This window comes from Nerophis lumbriciformis, linkage group LG15 (assembly GCF_033978685.3).
Source record: "Nerophis lumbriciformis linkage group LG15, RoL_Nlum_v2.1, whole genome shotgun sequence".
Classification (NCBI taxonomy): domain Eukaryota; kingdom Metazoa; phylum Chordata; class Actinopteri; order Syngnathiformes; family Syngnathidae; genus Nerophis; species Nerophis lumbriciformis.
Window position 1 is genome coordinate 31,429,740 of NC_084562.2, and position 15,949 is coordinate 31,445,688.

A 15,949-nucleotide genomic window follows, 5' to 3' on the forward strand; every position below is an offset into this window, starting at 1 on the left:
TATTTATTGGATTTTATGGGCGAAATAGAGGAGCTCCCATTGGCTCCGCTGTAAGCAGACTTTTATTTATCTATATTTACAAATTAGAATGCATAAAATAAAAAAATACATCCCTCGTCATGTTTTTCATAATGATTGTGAATGATAGGCAAAATTCCATAAAAAGTGCAGTTCCCCTTTAATGTTAAACATAAATAAGTGTGTAACTTTAAAAAACTGTTTAAACATACTGTAACTTTGCTGTGGTTCACAGTGCTCTTCAGTCATTAGTGCTAGCATAATTTACTATACAACAAAAAAATCTTTAGTTCATGTCGTAGGAATCCACAAGCACCAATAGTTAAATATCCCTGACTCAAGACAAGTACAAAAATCCTCAAGTCAAGTTAGAGGTTAAAGACTGTGTATCAACTTCTTTGAGAGATTTTGTCACTTCAAGTTAAGAGAATTCTAGTTTCTTTTTTCGCAGCATACAAGCCTGTTCATCACGGCAGTGATGTATATCCTTTTACAGCTGTTAGACAACATCCGCCCTTCATGGCTGCCCATGACGATACGGAACAGTGAACCTCTAACAGTAAATTCCTTGTTGAGGCGCTTTCTCGTCTTGCCCGTCTGGCTTTGATGCCAAGCAGTGTGCATTACATAGCGTGAGAAAAAAATTTACATTTAGGGCTGCACAATAATATTGTAATATTTTCAGATTTTGGACACATGCTGAATCATAATCTCTGCATGTCATTAGCAAAGGGCTTCATTAAAATGATCATTGTACGTTGTACATGCCTCATTCTACATCCAGTTATCCAACATGAACACTTGTAAAATCTACATTCTTCATTACCTAGCTATGCAGACCTACAGGCAATTAAGAGCCCTCAGTTCCTCAGTGCCTCACCTGGCATGAAGGTCACCATCTGTCACGGCTTTGCACTATTGCGATTTAGTGGCTAGAAATGCACACACACTTACAAGAAGTCATCTTGAATGTTGCCATTGAAGGTTCCACACAGTCCCACTGTGTCGTCCTTCCACAGCGCATTGGCCTGCAGATAGAGACGAAATTCCTTCCAGCTGTACTGCAGACGAAGGCCAAATGTTGTCTTCACTTGGAGGAACATGGATGAGAGCTGCTGAATTTGGAAGATGTCTGCAAAAGATGGATGACTGAATAAGTTCAACCCAACAACATCTACACTACTCGCAAAAAGTTGGGGTATATTCAGGTGAAATTTCAGGATGAAATGCACCATAATATTCACAGGTGGATTTAATTTGACCTTATCTAAACTTTTGAATGCACATATCCAATTGTTCAATGTTCTCTAACTCAAAGCAGAATGACAAAATTGTGAGTGATGATTATAGACGTTAATGTCCTGGTCGAATTGGTATTAGAACATTATTCTTGACCATGTTGACACGCAAACATTGATCAACAGTACGTCGCCATTGCGAGCCTTCAAACAGGATGTTCGCAGAGGGAAGTGGCCACTGAGCTTAGAGTGTCACAGAGTGTCATCGGTAAATGGGAACATAGATAGTGGATTAGTCAATGAAAGGCAATGAGTGTGCCTTTCTGTAAAAATGTGTTGATCGATTCATAAATCACAGAAAATACTCAGCTGAATATTATCACATTTTTTATGTATGGTATGAAATTACACGTCTTTAACATTTAGTATTTCTTTGGAGGAATTCTACAAATGTGCACAATATACATTGATGGGATTACTCAAACTCAACTTAATCTTCCTCTTCCCTAACCTTTACCTTTCCTTAACTTTTACCTCGAGTTGTGTGTCGTACTATGTAAAAAAAACCATTCATAGAAACATTGTTCTGTGATGCAACAATGTGAAAATGGACAATTGCTTGAACTCAGTGTTGGAAGGTAATAAAAGAAGTGTTACCATCAGAGTAGGGCAGGGAGATGCGGTACTGCCCAGCCATGAACACCTCACCGATGTGGTTTACAGTAATCTCCATTTTTGGATCTTCATCAATTACCAAGTTAACGGACTGTATGCAAGCCCCGTCCAGATTCTGGAATGAAAACAAGATAGCCTGGTGAAGTTTCCTAAACTTTCAAATACAAACGGGGTACACACTAAACAGGTCATGGGTAGTGACAAAGAATAACTAAATTCCGTTTTAAACATGTAATAGAAAGAATTCAGTTTCAAAATAATCTTAAACAACTAATTTATACATGAATTGTCCTGCAATAAGTAATATACTGCAACAGATTTAAGGTATAGGTAATTATAGTATTTGCTCGTGACGGGTAAATGACGTCTCCTTAAGTGTGTGGCACACTCACTGGCTGTATTGACACTGCACTGACACAGTTGTTGTTTCATAAAGGTGCCTGTGCTGGATTGACCGCCAAATAAAATCATTATTTTATTTGAAAAAAAAATACTGTAGCTGTTCAGAAAGGAATATGAAACATGAAGGACATTCACATTATTTGGCGCAATAAGAACCAAATTATTCCACATTTCTGAATTTATAATTGTTTCATTTAGATTGATTATGGAACGATGATTTAAATTATATATCCATCCATCCATCCATCCTTTTTCTACCGCTTAGTCCCTTCGGGGTCGCGGGGGGGCGCTGGAGCCTATCTCAGCTACAATTGGGCGGAAGGCGGGGTGCACCCTGGACAAGTCGCCACCACATCGCAGGGCCAACACAGATAGACAGACAACATTCACACTCACATTCACACACTAGGGCCAATTTAGTGTTGCCAATCAACTTATCCCCAGGTGCATGTCTTTGGAGGTGGGAGGAAGCCGGAGTACCCGGAGGGAACCCACGCAGTCACGGGGAGGACATGCAAACTCCACACAGAAAGATCCCGAGGCCGGGATTGAACTCACGACTACTCAGGACCTTCGTATTGTGAGGCAGACGCACTAACCCCTCTTCCACCGTGCTGCCACTAGATTTTATATATATATATATATATATATATATATATATTTATTTATATTTATATTTATATACATATATATATATATATATATATATATATATATATATATATATATATATATATATATATATATATATATATATATATATATATATATATATATATATATATATATATGTGTATATATATATATATATATATATATATATATATATATATATACTGTATATATATGTATATATATATTAGGGCTGTCAAATTTTTTCGCAATAACGCGTTAACTATAAAGTCCTTTAACGGCCGCGCATGCCTCATTTTTGACCCTCGGGCGATTCCGTAGTGTGAGGAAGTCTAATGGCGTTTACTGTGTCCAGTCACTGTTGAGCCACAAGCGGGAAAATAGCGAACAGAAATGCACACAAAAAAAGGTAACAATATGGAAATCCAATATACAAAGCCACGACAAGTCGTTCTCCCGCCAATATAAGACCATTTTATCTTTAATCGCAGAGTGCTTTGCCGCTTGCAGAGAGGAGAAGCTTCATGTCCGTGTTTGCAGTACAGTTGAGGGCATTAATAACATAACATGTAGATTGTTACTGTAACTGCTTTAGTAAGATGGGGTAAAAGCTCAACAGAAAAGAAAGACAGAGGCAGGAGGCAGACAGTAGGTAGGAAATATTAATAATTCTTTAGTCTTTTCGTCAAAACATGTCAAGAGACCTTCTCAAATCAATCACTGTTCCGGCTTCACATTAAAAGCGCTACGTGTTACATCCTCTACAGCAATAAACATGTTTAATTGTATTTCATTACGGTCATGCTTTGATTGTCAAAGATGTTTTGTCGTAACCTGTGATATTTTAAAACAAATATGATTAACCTGTACAACATGTAATGTACAGAATATCAGAAGCATTTATTCAGGTAGAAATAACACATTTTACATTACCAAACATCTTTGACAATCAAACCACGATCATAACAATCCACATTTTGTGTTATTAATGCGTGAAACTAGTATTGTAACATTAAAGAGTAGCTCCTCCTCTGAATGCAAGGGCTTCTACAGCAGTAGTCCTACAAAATACAAAATCTGGCAAGATATCAACGCACTGCAGGTAATTTAAAAAATTCTCATTAAAAGTGTGTTTATGTCTGTTATGTCCTTAGTTTTTAAAAACATTTCATTAAAGCAAACTAATTGTCCAGTAATGGTAATAAAAATTAGAAAATAATCTGTCTAGGGTAGACTTATGAATGACGAAAAATTATATCTTTATGCGATTATCGCAATTTATTTTGCGTTAACTATAAACAAATGTTATTTATTTATTTTAATTTATTTTATATATGTATATATATATATATATATATATATATATATATATATATATATATATATATATATTTTTTTTTTTTTTGTTTTTGTTTTTTGTATCTATTTAATATATTTAACTTATTCTGTAAAATTATATATGTGTATATATGGGTGCGCGTGATTGTGGGTGTGTGTACGTTTGTATATATGTATGGTGAAATCTGTGTGTGTGTGTGTATGTAGGTACATATGTATGTGTCGCTGCCCCGGTGTGTATTGCTGATCGCGGTGCCGGGTCTGCTGAGGTGCCGTGGCATGCCGGCTGTGGGCGCGGGGCTGGGCCCTTATGGCTTTTTGCCGGATGGGATGCCTGGTGGGTGATGGGCGGGGGGAGCCTGGACGTGCGGGAAGGGCTGCGGGGTTTGGTGGCACTGGGCACTGTTGGCGACCAGGCCTCTTGTTTATTTTTATTTATTTTATTTTATTTAAAGGGTTTATTTTTATTTATTTTTTATTTATTTTGTTTTATTTTTATTTATTTATGTATTTATTTTCTTTCTATTTTTTTTTTTTTTTTTTGTGTGTGTGTTGTTTATGTATGTGTTTGTGTATATGTGGGCTTATGTATATGTGTGTGGGTGTATTAATGTGTATATATGTGTGTGTGTGTGTGGGTGTGTATGTGTATATGTATATGCATGCGTGTGTATATGTGTGTATGTGTATGTATATGTATATGCATATATGTATGTATATGTGTATGTGTGTATGTATGTGTGTATGTATGTGCATATGTGTGTGTAGGTGTGTGTATGGGTGTGGATGTCCGGTGGCTCAATTGGCCTGGCTGTGGATGAGTTGGGGTAGGTGGGTTGGTGGCCTCGGTGGTAGCCGGGGGTGTGTGTTGTTGTGGTTTACGGGGTCGGTCGCTTTTTTGTTTTGGTTTCGGCGACCGCGGGTGTTTGCACTGCGGACGGGCGGTGGTGGTGATGCTTGCTGTGGTGATACCAGCGGTTGGCATCGCTGTGTTGGGTTGGAGTGGTTTGGGGACTGTGGCTGGTGTCTGTGCGCTTGTGGGGTTGTGGGGCCTGGCTGGCGTTGGCTTGCCGGCTGGTTTGGGGGCTGGCGTGCGGACTCTGGGGGCCTTGTACACATGCATGGGGGGGTTTGGGGTTCGGCGCACCCCTCATTGCCTCGTCGGCCGGCGGGGACTGCGGTCTGGTGGCCTGCCAGGCTTTTATTCATTTATTATTATTATTTTTATTTTTATTTATTTTTTTAAATGTATTTATTATTTTTATTTTTATTATTTACTTATTTTTATTTTATTTTTTTTTATTTTATTTTTTTTTAAATCGTATTATTTATTTGTGTGTGGCGTCGCGCGGGTCTCACTTCCTGTTGGGTGGGGTCCGTGCCCGTGTGGCCCGACCTTGCGCTGTGGGGTCTCTGTTGGTGACTTGATGTGGTGGCGGCGCGGCCCCCGTGTCTGGTCTGGATGCTGTGTCTCAGTTGTTTGGGCGGTGGTGTGTTTGTGCGGGTTTGGGTTGGGGTGGGGGGGTCTTTTGGTGGGGGGGGTGTTGGTGTCTCTTGTTTGCGTGTTGGCGTTCGGGCTGACTGGCGGGCTGGCGCCGGCTGGTCTCCTTGGTCCTGGTGGCGTGTGGTTGCTGGTCGCAGTTTTTTTTGATCGCTTTGATTTGATTGGCTGGTGCTGGCTGTCTGGGGTTATTGCGGCTGCTGTTTCTGCTGCCGTTTGTTTGTGGTGTGGGCGCCCGTGGCTGCTGGGTCTGGTGCAAGGGTGTGGCTGATGTTGTGACTGGTGGCAGCGCGCGCGCGTGATGGCTGTCAGGGCTGACGAACTGTGTATATGTATGTATATGTGTGTGTATGTGTATGTATGTATGTATGTATATATATATGTGTAGGTGTACATATGTGTATGTATGTGTATGTATATGTATATATGTGTATGTGTGGGTATGTATACATGTATGTGTGTATGTGTATGTATATATGTATGTATGTATGTATGTATATTTCTGGGGGTACGCTCTGGGCCTGCCTGTCAGACGGGGGACGACGCCTCAGGCTACTGCATCCGAACTGCGTGTCTGGAGCTCCTGGGTCCCGCTGTCCATCCCTTCCGGGTGCCCGTCTTGGTTGGGGCCTGTTGGGCCTAGTCCCTGCGTCTATTATGGTAGTTTGGTGCTGCAAGGTATTCCGAGGTGCTGCGAGTCGGCCAGTTGCTGGGGTAGTGACCTTGTGTGTCAGCATGTCTGTGATCTTCTTTTAATTCTTTTTTTCATTTTATTTATTTATTTATTATTTTTTAAATATTTTATTAATATTATTTTTTAATTTTTCCCCTCCCTCAGAGGGGGAGGCTCGGCGGGGCGGTTGCTGGTTGTTCCATCTCCATCGTTGGGGTCCCTGCAGGTGGGGTGGGTGGTTCCCGTGGCCCTGTGCCGGGTGGTCCTGCGGCGGCCGATTTGGGTGGGGTGGCCGGGGGCTGGCCTCGCCGCGCTCTCCGGGGGTGGGGGGTGGGCTCGTGGGGGCCCGGTTGCCGGTGGGGCGGGGGCGGTCTTCCCGTCCGGTTGCGGGGAGTCTCTGGGTCCCTCGGGCGGGGCGCCTCACCTTTCTGCCCGTGTGGGGTGTGGTCTCTCGCTGGCTTGGGGTCTGGCTGTCCCCTGCTTTTCTCGTGCCCTGTCCTCTGCCGGGTGCGTCTGTCTGCGGCCTGCTGCTGGCCCTTGTGGGCGGTATGGTGGGCCGGGCTCTGGGGTTCCTGTCGCTGGCCGGCTTGGCTGCGTGGGGGCGGTGGTCCCTGGTTCCCTGGGCACCACGCCTACTGTTTGTGGGTTGGGCTCTCGGGGGTGATGGGGCCGTGCTCTGGCTCCCATGCACTCTGGGAGTCGAATATATTGTACATGCAAATTCACATATGCTCACATACGTACATAGGTACCTACGCTCCCACATACATACACAAATACAGTACATATTTACCTACCTAATGTTCGTACATCCACACGCACATTCAATATACAAACATACACATACACATACTGTACATATACACTTACTGTACAAACACATATACACATTCTGTACATATACATTCATTGTACAAACACATATACACATTCTGTACATATACAAGTACATATGCATACTTACACTCATGCACATAATCACGTTTCATCAAACATATATTAACGTTGTTGCCCTAGGGTAAACTGGGTGTAACACATGGCACACTGACAAAGCTTAACCTATTGTTACTATAACAATCTACAAGGTTAATGTAGGTTGCTTCTCTTTCTCCCCCTCCATTTTTCTGCATTCTTTCGTATCTCAAGTTTTCATTACGTATATGTATTGTTGCATTTAAACAACTGTATTGTTGATAATGAAGGTAAATTATTGGTATTGTTCATTATCAATAGCGCTATTTCTATTGGTATTTGTATTGATCCATTTGTAGTGTAATAATGCTCATTGTCATTTCTGTATTATTTTTTATTTTTCGCTAACTGCTTATTTGCTATTACTTTTACCATCATATTTGTACATGTCATATTTGCTGATGTTGCTCTATTGTTGTTGTTGTTGTTGTTTGCTGTTGTTGTTTTTGTCTCTCTGTCTAATCCCCCTCTTGTCCCCACAATTTCCCCCTCTGTCTTCTTTTTTTTCTCTTTCTATCCCCTCCTGCTCCGGCCCGGCTGCATTAAATGATAATATAAATACATTTAATAAAGTCAAATACAAATAAGGCAACAAGAGAAGTATCCTACACTTCTCTTTTGTAAAGTAAATCTGAACAGCCGACATGGGCATCTACATCAACTATATGATTTGCCTGAGAAGCTGGACAGGACACACAAAAAAAAAAAAAAAAAAAAAAAAAACTATGAACAAACTGCGATTAATCACAATTAAAAATTGTTATTGTTTGACAGCCCTAATATATACATACACTTATGTATATTTATGTATATATATATATATAGAGAGAGAGAGAGAGAGAGAGAGAGAGAGAGAGAGAGAGAGAGAGAGAGAGAGAGAGAGAGAGAGAGAGAGAGAGAGAAATAGTTACTGGATCGATTTCAACTCACTGAATCGTTTATGATAGTATCATTCTAAAAAAATATATATTGTACCTGAATCATATCGGAAGGCATAAATGAAGAATCGTTGTTAAAACGAACCGTTACACCACTAATACATATACATATGTATATGTATACATATGTACACACATATATACACATTCACAGATACAGTACAGGCCAAAAGTTTGGACACACCTTCTCATTTCAAGGCATTTTCTTTATGTTGATGACTATTTACATTGTAGATTCTCACTGAAGGCATCAAAACTATGACACCTGTGAAGTGAAAACCATTTCAGGTGACTACCTCTTGAAGCTCATCGAGAGAATGCCAAGAGTGTGCAAAACAGTAATCAGAGCAAAGGGTAGCTATTTTGAAGAAACTGGAATATAAAACATGTTTTCAGTTACTTCACCTTTTTTTGTTAAGTACATAACTTCACATGTGTTAATTCATAGTTTTGATGCCTTCAGTGACAATCTACAATGTAAATAGTCATGAAAATAAAGATTGAATGAGAAAGTGTGTCCAAACTTTTGGCCTGTACTGTATATACATATATACAGTACATATGTACTGTATATTTATATGTATATATGTAGTATACTCATACATACAGTATATACTATATATATTATGTATATATATATATATATATATACATATATATATATATATATATATATATATATATATATATATATATATATATATATATATATATATATATATATATATATATATATATATATGTATGTATGTATGTACGGTATATGTGTATATACCTAAACATATGTATATACACATACACACATATATACATATACAAGCATATATATATATATATATATGTATATACACACATATATACTATATATATTATGGGTATATATATATATATATATATACCCATAATATATATAGTATATATACTATATATATTATGGGTATATATATATATGTATATATATATATATATACCCATAATATATATAGTATATATGTATATACAAACCCCGTTTCCATATGAGTTGGGAAATTGTGTTAGATGTAAATATAAACGGAATACAATGATTTGCAAATCATTTTCAACCCATATGCAGTTGAATATGCTACAAAGACAACATATTTGATGATAAACAGGTTTTTTTTGCAAATAACCATTAACTTTAGAATTAGATGCCAGCAACACGTGACAAAGAAGTTGGGAAAAGTGGCAATAAATACTGATAAAGTTGAGGAATGCTCATCAAACACTTATTTGGAACATCCCACAGGTGTGCAGGCTAATTGGGAACAGGTGGGTGCCATGATTGGGTAGAAAAACAGCTTCCCAGAAAATGCTCAGTCTTTCACAAGAAAGGATGGGGCGAGGGTCACCACTTTGTCCACAACTGCGTGAGCAAATAGTCAAACAGTTTAAGAACAATGTTTCTCAAAGTGCAATTGCAAGAAATTTAGGGATTTCAACATCTACGGTCCATAATATCATCAAAAGGTTCAGAGAATGTGGAGAAATCACTCCACGTAAGCGGCATGGCCGGAAACCAACATTGAATGACCGTGACCTTCGATCCCTCAGACGGCACTGTATCAAAAACCGACATCAATCTCTAAAGGATATCACCACATGGGCTCAGGAACACTTCAGAAAACCACTGTCACTAAATGCAGTTTGTCGCTACATCTGTAAGTGCAAGTTAAAGCTCTACTATGCAAAGCGAAAGCCATTTATCAACAACATCCAGAAACGCCGCCGGCTTCTCTGGGCCCGAGATCATCTAAGATGGACTCATGCAAAGTGGAAAAGTGTTCTGTGGTCTGACGAGTCCACATTTCAACTTGTTTTTGGAAATATTCGACATCGTGTCATCCGGACCAAAGGGGAAGCGAACCATCCAGACCATGGGTGTCAAACTCTGGCCCGTGGGCCAAATTTGGCCCGCCATGTAATTTCACTTGGCCCTTGAGGCGATATCAAATTAACACTAAAGCTGGCCCGCCGATTATATATTGTGGCGGTGCCGCGGTAACACCGCATTCACCGCTAATTCTAATACTTGCCAACCCTCCCGGGAGTCTTCCAAACTTCAGCGCCCCTTCCGAAAATCGTCAGGTCTGCTTTTCAGCCATTCCAACGAGTGCTGGCCCAGTCACATAACATGTGCAGCTTCTGCACGCACACACAATTGAATGCAACGCATACTTCATCAACAGCGATACAGGTTACACTGAGGGTAGCCGAATAAAAAACTTTAACACTGTTAGAAATATACGCCACACTGTGAATCCACACCAAACAAGAATGACAAACACATTTCGGGAGAACATCCGCACCGTAACACAACATAAACACAACAGAACAAATACCCAGAACCCTTTGCAGCACTAACTCTTCCGGGACGGGGGGGTAGCGGGGGTGTATTTTGTAGCGTGGATGAAAAGCGGACGTGATGATAGCTCGTAGAGTACGTTAAAGGCAGTGCATTTAAGGCACGCCCCCAAGACTGTGGGTGGACGAGATATAATGACTGTTGAACACCTTCGTTCGATAATGAAGGTTGCCTCAGCTCAAAGCCTGAGCCCCGACATTAATGAACTAGCATCCAAGAAAAGATGCCAGGTATCTGGCTTGGGTACATCAGATTAGATCAGTGTGTTGCAAACTGAGCAGTTTAAAGTCCTGAATGGTTGTTTTATTCATTGTTATTTTATTTTCTAATTTATTAGCCTGTAGAAAAAGTTAATGTTGATATTTACCTCAGAAGGCTGCAAATAGAAAAGAGGCATTACATTTTTATTTAAATTGTATATGATATGCCATTGATATTTTTTTATTATTATTATTATTATTATTATTTGAAACTCGATTTTGCATGTTACTATAAAGTTATATAAGCCTTGCTTGTTCAATATTCAATGCAAAACTTGTTTGGGTCCCTATTAAAAGGTTAATTTGTTCAACCTTGGCCCGCGGCTTTGTTCAGTTTTAAATTTTGGCTCACTCTGTATTTGAGTTTGACATCCCTGATCCAGACTGTTATCGACGCAAAGTTCAAAAGCCAGCATGTGTGATGGTATGGGGGTGCATTAGTGCCCAAGGCATGGGTAACTTACACATCTGTGAAGGCACCATTAATGCTGAAAGGTACATACAGGTTTTGGAACAATATATGCTGCCATCTAAGCGCTGTCTTTTTCATGGACGCCCCTGCTTAGGTGTGAATGATGGGTTCTACATGTAAAGCGACTTTGGGTACTTAGAAAAGCGCTATATTAAATCCCAGTTATTATTATTATTATTATTTCAGCAAGACAATGCCAAGCCACATTCAGCACGTGTTACAACAGCGTGGCTTCGTAAAAAAAGAGTGCGGGTACTTTCCTGGACCGCCTGCAGTCCAGACCTGTCTCCCATCGAAAATGTGTGGCGCATTATGAAGCGTAAAATACGACAGCGGAGACCCCGGACTGTTGAACGACTGAAGCTCTACATAAAACAAGAATGGGAAAGAATTCCACTTTCAAAGCCTCAACAATTAGTTTCCTCAGTTCCCAATCGTTTATTGAGTGTTGTTAAAAGAAAAGGTGATGTAACACAGTGGTGAACATGCCCTTTCCCAACTACTTTGGCACGTGTTGCAGCCATGAAATTCTAAGTTAATTATTATTTGCAAAAAAAAAATTAAAGTTTATGAGTTTGAACATCAAGTATCTTGTCTTTGTAGTGTATTCAATTGAATATGGGTTGAAAATGATTTGCAAATCATTGTATTCCGTTTATATTTACATCTAACACAATTTCCCAACTCATATGGAAACGGGGTTTGTATATATATATATATATATATATATATATATATATATATATATATATTAGTATTGTATTATATTCTTCTACGGAGAGCTGTGGCTGGGTGAAGCCACTCAAAGATGGGGAAAGCAGAGAGAAGGTGTTGGTCTAATCAGCATTCACATTTCAACTCAAGTGAAACAAACTCAAAAGTAACTCACTGTACAGCGACTATAAAATCAAATGACTTTGCTATGGAAGTAGAATCAATGTTTCCCTTTGAAATGAATTGAACATATTTCATCATATCAAACACCAACCTTTTTCATGTGTCCACACTGCAGGACATGCAAGCGTTAATCTCTCTAAAAAGTGTGGCATTAGAAAGAATGGGTGTTCACTTTAACACATTAACGCTAACGTCCCTATTTGTAACAGCTAAATGAAAGCAAAGTTGACGTACAGCTCCACAGGGGGCGTTCTGGATGGTCACTGTGAACTTTCCTGATTTGCGACTTTTAGCGAGGACATACTGACATGTTGCCGGGAAAGTGTAGACACGGCCATCAAATGACTGGAAATACATGTCACCAGTCACAGAGCATTCACCTACAGGAGGAGGAAGACAATTTCCACATTAGGTTTGTTTAAAAATTGTAATTTGTCTTTCTTTGTTGTCATTGTCCCACAGTCAATCTGCATAAAGGCGGTCCTTGTGTTATGACATTTTGTAGTTACTATAAATTGTTAATTCTTTACAAAAAGAAAAAAGTACTATCATAGTTGTGCATTAAGAAGGACTAAGTCACTCTTGTTCTTTTCAGTTCACTTTTTCTCTTCATTATGTCTCCAAAGCATGGGGCAGACTATTCTGATGGCAGTGAATCAAAGAAAATGAAAGTAAAAGTAAAATGTCAGTAAGTACAAGCCGCTTAAACGCCACAAGCATCATCAAGGATAAAGATATTATCATTGAACATGTGAAAGGATCTATAGCTACAAAGTGGACAGTGATAAGTAAACAGTGTAGTGGTCTCATTATTGAGACTGCCTCCTCAAATAAGCCTGTTTTTCCCTACTTTGCAACGCCCCTTCTAGTGTGCAAGGCAAGTAAGGAGTTATTCTGTTTTTTTATTTTTATTACTGTTTCATTTAATTATTGTATTACTGTGTTTTAAATGTCCTTCATGTGTTATGTGTGTCCTGGTTGTGTTGCAAAGACAGCAAGCAAAGTGCCGGTAAAAGGTAAAAGGTGTATTAAGGATAATTGAGGTATCACCAGTGTGCACAAAACTTGAACTACTGGTGACGAAAAAACTTACAGCTCAGAAGAAGATGAATCCAAAAACTAAAGGAGACAGACCCTCACTGCACATTGACGTATGGAAGATAGTTAACCAGTATCTGTAAGTGGGCAGAAGTTGGCTATAAACCCAGCTATATGGCAATCTGGAGAAGCAGTGCTTTCTAAATCCTAAAATCAGAGGCAGGTTTGGAGAGTAGCGCTATAAGGGAACTTAGGAAAAGTTACAACAACAGAGAACAGGGAAACAGGAAGAAACCTAGCAAGTGCTAGACAGGAAATTAACACAAAAAAGAAGGAAAACACAGCAAAACATTAACAAATGTGGAAACAAAGGAAAAAGTCATGATAGGGTGGAACCAATCATGACACTGTGTGCAGTGTGAGTGACTTAGGTTTAACTCAGGTATGTGTTCCAACTCACAATAAAACTTAGCTTTCATCGCTATCGTAGGGACAGAATTAGTATGTAGACCTGTATTCGCATTCAGTAATAATATCCTGTTCAGGAATCAGAATCGTCAGTTCAGTGAGTCGATTACCAATGATTCTTTGCAAAATAAAAAAAAACTGTTTTAAAAAAATCAAAATAGATTTTAATCCATGAAGTCAACAGGAAAATGGAGGTACTGTACTGTCAAAAGAGGATTAATGTAGGGCTGTCTGGCACTTTGTGAAATGTACTACAGGTGGTCATGACTGGGGATTACTGATTGGGTTGGTTTTGACTTACCTGGGCAGCTGTAATCAGTACAGTTCCACACTCCAGCTGTGCATGTGCTGAAAAACAAAGCAGATATATCCTTGTATTGCTCTGTGAAAATAGAAGACTGAGGGTTATGGGGTTGCAACTGATTGCAAGAGAAGTCATATATTTTATCCAGGATGATGGTTTAAATAAGGTATAAAAGGAGTAAATGGGTGAGTATGAAAAAAACAAAAGGAACAGTCTCAAGAACATTTTTTTGAGGCTCACCAGTTGTTGCATTCCTCCTGTATTGTTTGTCCAGACTGGTAGAAAACGCCATGGTACTCACAAGGACAGTCAGAAGGGGTTAGACAGCCCCCGTCTTTATATATCAAACCTGACCAAATAGGGATGGTTACCATTACAGAGAGTTGTTGCAATAGAAACAAAATATAATATAGTTACCAACTCACCTTCTGGACAATAGCATCCATCCAGGCAGGCCAGCCTGCTGTCGATGCATGTCCTCTCTTTGTTGCATGACGCCGGGCAGCCGCTGATGCATTCCAGGTACTGTAACCCTGGAGGACACTGCTTTGCTGTTTTCCATCATAAAGACAAACACAATGGGCAAATTCTGAATCAGACATTGCAGATAATCCTGGTTACAACTATTCTAAGAATTGTGTAGTTTGTGAATGTTAGTGAGATTGCTTCAATGTCAATTTGACTTTGAGGGTATCAGGATGTCTTTGAGCATCCATGGCAAAGAGCGCAGTTCTTGAAAAATTTCAAACTTACCACACTGAGGAATATGGTCCCTCCAGGCATTCAGTGGGTGCTCAGCATGGGCGCAGGCTCTGGAGTACTCAGTGAACACCTGGCACACTACCTCCTCAGTAGGGCCCGACCTTGTAAGGAAGCATAATGAAGAGTGAAAGGTACACAGGTAACTTAAAATAGGCTGCACTCTTTATACTGTTCCACAGCTATCAAATGAAATTAAAAAAATACACGCTAAGGCCATCACATTATCAGAAGTGGAGTGCCATTCGTGGATGTTTATCAACATTGATGAATCTGTATCATGTAGCATGCAAACTGAATTTGGTTTTCTTACGTGCAGAGGATGTTAAAACAGCTGGCCATGTAGGACAAAGGGCTGACAAAGTCATTGCAACTTTGGAATGGTGGATCCAGCAGCATTAAACAAGCTTCCTCCACTTTCTAAAACAAACAAACAATGATCACATTTAAAGCAACATAATGGAGTAAAGCTTAAGAGTGCAAACTTTCCTTTTTTTTTTTTTTTAGTTTCTTTTGTTCTGTCCAGCTTCTTAGGCAAATCATATTGTTGATGTAGATGCCCATATCGGATATACAAATTTACTGCAAACTTTCCAATGTGTTTTAATCTTTATAGCCCGCTATTTTATGGCTTTTAGTACGCAATGGCATAAACTACGCACTTATGCAACACGCACATTGGCTTTGTGTGTTGTTAGCTAATGATAGCAATTTGGCTGGCTAATGTTAACTATTATTGAATGTATAGCTAGCCTGTCATAACAATAACATACCTGCCAACTTTTGAAATCAGAAAAACCTAGTAGCCAGGGTCCAGGGGTTGCAGGCCCCGTTAGGTCCAGGACAAAGTCCTGGTGGGGGGTTCAGGGGGGCGAACCCCCCGACGCAAAATGATTGATTGCATTCAGACAGGTTAAAATGTTGCTAAAACCATCATTTTTCTATCAGTCACAGTGACTTTTCAAAACAAAAATATTACA

General features: G+C 39.5%; 1 protein-coding gene across 4 annotated transcripts in view; it reads right to left on the reverse strand.

Annotated features, from left to right (window-relative positions):
- Positions 1 to 15,949, reverse strand: part of otog (otogelin) — a 143,086-nt gene that overhangs the window by 86,520 nt on the left and 40,617 nt on the right. For all 4 annotated transcript variants that reach the window (XR_009816807.1, XM_061975031.2, XM_061975030.2 and 1 more), the window contains 8 exons: positions 15,283 to 15,389; positions 14,964 to 15,073; positions 14,636 to 14,761; positions 14,451 to 14,559; positions 14,208 to 14,254; positions 12,635 to 12,780; positions 1,914 to 2,046; positions 973 to 1,150 (listed from right to left, as the gene is read on the reverse strand). Coding sequence is in view for 3 of the 4 variants with exons in the window: in XM_061975031.2 (XP_061831015.1) it covers positions 973 to 1,150; positions 1,914 to 2,046; positions 12,635 to 12,780; positions 14,208 to 14,254; positions 14,451 to 14,559; positions 14,636 to 14,761; positions 14,964 to 15,073; positions 15,283 to 15,389 (956 nt within the window). In the remaining variant the exon portion in view is untranslated. The remainder of the gene's footprint in view (positions 1 to 972; positions 1,151 to 1,913; positions 2,047 to 12,634; positions 12,781 to 14,207; positions 14,255 to 14,450; positions 14,560 to 14,635; positions 14,762 to 14,963; positions 15,074 to 15,282; positions 15,390 to 15,949) is intronic.